The 4,351-nt window shown below is 39.8% G+C and overlaps 1 protein-coding gene across 1 annotated transcript; it reads left to right on the top strand.

Annotated features, from left to right (window-relative positions):
- The first annotated feature begins 515 nt into the window (after positions 1-515).
- On the top strand, positions 516-1,559 carry LOC143023593 (uncharacterized). Its single transcript, XM_076182179.1, has one exon. It carries the CDS (start codon positions 516-518, stop codon positions 1,557-1,559), a length of 1,044 nt encoding a protein of 347 aa, XP_076038294.1.
- The last annotated feature ends 2,792 nt before the right edge of the window (positions 1,560-4,351 follow it).

Here is a 4,351-nt window from a genome sequence, read left to right as displayed (position 1 = left end):
CTACTATCAACAACATCACACCCACCACCATACATACGAACGTGTTACAAGGATTGTAGGACAACTCATCCACGGACATCTCGTCCATGGACAACTCGTCCACAAAACTGCAAAGTAGGACAACTTGTCCACAGACACCACCATTGGTGGTCAACTCGTCCACGGACAAGATTTCAAAAAACTTTTAGAAAATTATTTTATTACCTTTTTTTAATGATATTTCATGTTATTTCATTAAAATTTGCTTTAGATGGTATATTTTGGTAAGTAATAGATGTGTTTATAAATGTTATGGACATGCTTATTTTAACACCCTAGAATAGCTCCAACTATGATCAAAAAGAAATAATCACAACTCTATCATATTTACACCTGATATTTACCCTAACTATGCTCAAAAAGAGCTTGTCACACCTCTATCACACCTCAACTGGCTCAGTCACACCTCAGTTCTGTATATAAAGCTAGCTTGTCATGTCATGTCATGTCAGTTTTACTCAAGTAGTTACTCAATCATGTCAGCTGAGCTTCAGGTTGTAACAACGCAGAGAGGTGCTCAAAAGATTCTTCTGGATGGATTCATGTACACTAAGAAACATGTTTCCAAGTCAGCTGATGAAGTTGTCTGGCGCTGTATCCAACGTGATGTCAAATGCAGTGCCCGCTTGAAGACCACTAAGAGCCTTAGTGACCATAGGCTTGTTGGTGAGCACAGCCACATTGCAGACCGTGTGAGATGTGATGTGGAGCAAGCTCGCCAATATATGAAGAGGAAGGCTGCTACCACCAACGACCGCCCCAACAACATCCTCAGCTTCACCGTTAGAGAGCTTGATGATCTGGTCAAGGCACGCATGCCAAGGCCGGACACCAGCAAGCGTGTCCTTCGGCGTGTCCGTGCTGCTCACCGTCCAAAGGATCCGCAGTCCCTTCAAGAGTTGGACATCACAGGCCCCTGGGCTTCCAACCTCCTCTACGACAACGGTCCTGCAGCTGATGAGCGCATCATCGTCTTCACCTCCCCTGGTCATCTAGAGCAGCTCGCAGCCTGTGACGACTGGTGTATGGACGGCACGTTCTCAGTCGCTGCCAGACTGTTCACCCAACTGTACGTCGTCCAAGGTCGCATCGGTGAAGGCTACTTTCCTCTGGCCTTTGCCTTGCTCCAGCGCAAGACGCAGACCACCTATGAGGAGCTCTTCCGTGTTCTCGAACAGCATGGCTGCGACCCCAGCACCGTCATCGTGGACTTCGAGAGGCCAGTGGAGCTGGGCCTTCGTGCAGTGTTTGGAGAGGAGATCCAGGTCCGGTTCTGTTTCTACCACCTCAGCCAGTCTATTTGGAGGCAGATCCAGGGCCTGGGTCTCAAGAACCTGTACGAGTCAGACGACGAGTTCCGGCTCTTCTGCGGCCAGCTGGATGTCCTGGCCTTTCTTCCTACTGAGGACGTCCATGAAGGCATGAAACATCTGCGGTCCACCATGCCCAACGAAGCAGCAGCCTTAGTGGAGTATTTCGACTCCACTTACGTCTCCGGCCAGCTCCGCCACCAGCGCTGAGTCACCCCCACCCCAGGCAGCAACCGGTTATAATACATTTCCTTTTGTTTATTTATTTTTTATTAACATGGCCCCTCAATTGCCCTTCCCCGCCTCAATGCACGAATCTTGCTGCCGAGCTTTTTATTTGGCCTTTGGTGGGTCTGTGATGAGCATCTTGTTCAGAACAAAGACTCTCATGTCGCGTCTTTTGATCGCCCGAGCCATCTTTCCTCCGCGAAGCTAACGGACTATTCGGACGATTTCCAGGAGTTCGGAGGTCCTGTCCCTGGCGTTCTCATTATCAGAACGGTCATCCTCCTTCTCCTTCTCCACCAGCAGAAAACCGGGCTGAAGCAAGAATTTCCGAAGCAGATCATGACGAAGTTCTTCAGGCTTTCTGCGAAGGTACGTGGGTCTTGGGGGACATCATGACCGTCTGCCTCAGAGTCATGAATCCTAGACTGGCTAAGGTCATCCATATTTATAGCAACAACATTCAATCATTCTTTTATTGACTTTCTTATTTATCTATTTGTTTACTTATTTATTTACATTATGCATAGATATATACAAATACACACACACACACACACGTATATTATACATATATATATATATATATATACATGTATATATATATATACATATATATATATATATATATACGCATATATACATGAATTTACACACACACACACACACACACACACACACACACACATATATATATATATATATATATATATATATATATATATATATATATATATGTATATAAGTGTGTGTGTATTTACCTAGTTGTATTTTACGGGAAGGGGAGCTATGCTCGTGGTGTCCCGTCGTCATATCTCATTTTATCTAAACTATTTTTAAATTCATGTATTGTTTTTGCACACTACTTTCTCATCTAACTTGTTCCAACTGTCTATTACTCTGTGAGGAAAGCTGTTCTTTTTCAGGTCTCTTCTATAGCTGTCTTTCTTGATTTTCTTTCCGTGTCCTCTTGTATTTCTATCATCCCATTTTATCAGATTCTCTCTATCAATAATTTCTATGTCTTTCATGACTCTGTAAATAGCTATCAAATCTCCTCTCTCTCTTCTTTGCTCTAGTGTCTGTAGTTCAAGTTTTGCTAGTCTCTCTTAATATGATAGTTTTGAGAGTGTTGGTGCCAATTTTGTAATTGCTCTTTGTATTCTTTCAAGTTTTTTTTATACATTTTTTTTGTACTTGGTGACCATATCGTTGCTGCATATTCCAATCTTGGTCTTATCAGAGTGATTAGAATTTTCTTCACCATTTCTTCATCCAGGTATGTAAATGCCACTTTGATTGTTCTTATTAGATTATAAGTTTCTCCAAAAATCTTATTTATATGTTTCTCAGGTGACATATTATTCATAACAATGACTCCCAGGTCCTTCTCATTTTCTACTTTTTTTATTCCTTCTTCTCCCAATTTATATGATCCTGTTATTCTGTTTTTGCTTTTTCCAAATTCCATTATACTACACTTTTTTGTATTGAACTCCATCTCCCACTTCCTACTCCATTCCTGTACTTTATTGAGATCACTCTGTAGTGACTCACAATCTTCTTCCGTGTTTATTTTTTTCAACAGTTTTGCATCATCTGCAAAGAAGCTCATATAACTTTCAATTCCGTCATCCATATCATTAATATATATAGCAAACATTATTGGGGCCAGAACTGTTCCTTGTGGAACACCGCTTATTACTTCATCCCATTTTGAGTGTTTGTCTCTTATCACTACTCTCATTTTTCTTTCTTGCAAAAAGTTTTCCATCCAATTAAGCAGTTTGCCCTGTATTCCTCCTTCAGTTTCTAATTTCTTAAGCAACTTCTTATGTGGTACTTTGCCAAAAGCTTTTTTTAGGTCTAGAAATGCACAATCAGCCCATCCATCTCTTTCTTGTATTATATCTATTAGCCTTGAATAGAAACATATTAAATTGGTGACGCATGATCGTCCTTGTCTGAATCCAAATTGCCTTGGATTTAGCACGTTGTTTTTTTTCTAAATACTTAACCCATCTACTTTTGACAATTCTTTCACAAAATTTTGCTATCGTACTTGTTAGAGAGACTGGTCTATAGTTGGTAGGGTCTTCTTTATTTCCTCCTTTATATATAGGTACTATATTTGCTTTTTTCCAATCTTCTGGGACTTTTCCTTCTTTCAAGGAACTGATTATTATGCTATGTATTTTGTCTGCCAGTTCATTCCTGCATTCTTTCAAAATCCAGTTTGCTATTTCATCTGGTCCATGCGATTTTCTGACATTAAGATTACTCAAGTGTTTCAATATTTCATTCTTTGTTACTTCTATTTCTTTCATGGGGGGGGGCTTTCTCTTTCCATTCGATCTCTTCAGGTTGTATGTTCTCTCTTGTAAACACTGATTTAAAATGCTTGTTCATAATTTCCGCCATTTCAATTTCCTCTGTGTATTCAACTCCTCCTTGTCTTAATTTCTCCAAATCTTGTTTGTTTTTCAGTTTGTTGTTTACAAATCTGTAAAATAGTTTTGGTTGATCTTTACACTTTTCTATGACATCTTTTTCATATTTTCTCTTTTCCTCTCTGCACGCTTGTACATATTCATTTCTATAACAAGTATATATTTTCCATTTTTCAGGCCTTTTGTATTTTTTTCCATCTGGTCCAAGCTTTGTCTCTTTTGTCTTTTAACTCCCTACATCTTTTGTTGTACCAGAATTTTACACATTCTTTTTCTTGTTTTTGTCTTGGGACATACTTTTCCACTCCTTTTTTATAAATTGTTGTC

This window comes from Oratosquilla oratoria, unplaced genomic scaffold (assembly GCF_046742065.1).
Source record: "Oratosquilla oratoria isolate Oo_2021 unplaced genomic scaffold, ASM4674206v1 SCAFFOLD51, whole genome shotgun sequence".
Classification (NCBI taxonomy): domain Eukaryota; kingdom Metazoa; phylum Arthropoda; class Malacostraca; order Stomatopoda; family Squillidae; genus Oratosquilla; species Oratosquilla oratoria.
Note: the sequence above shows the minus strand (reverse complement) of the source record. Positions and strands in the feature narration are given on the sequence as shown.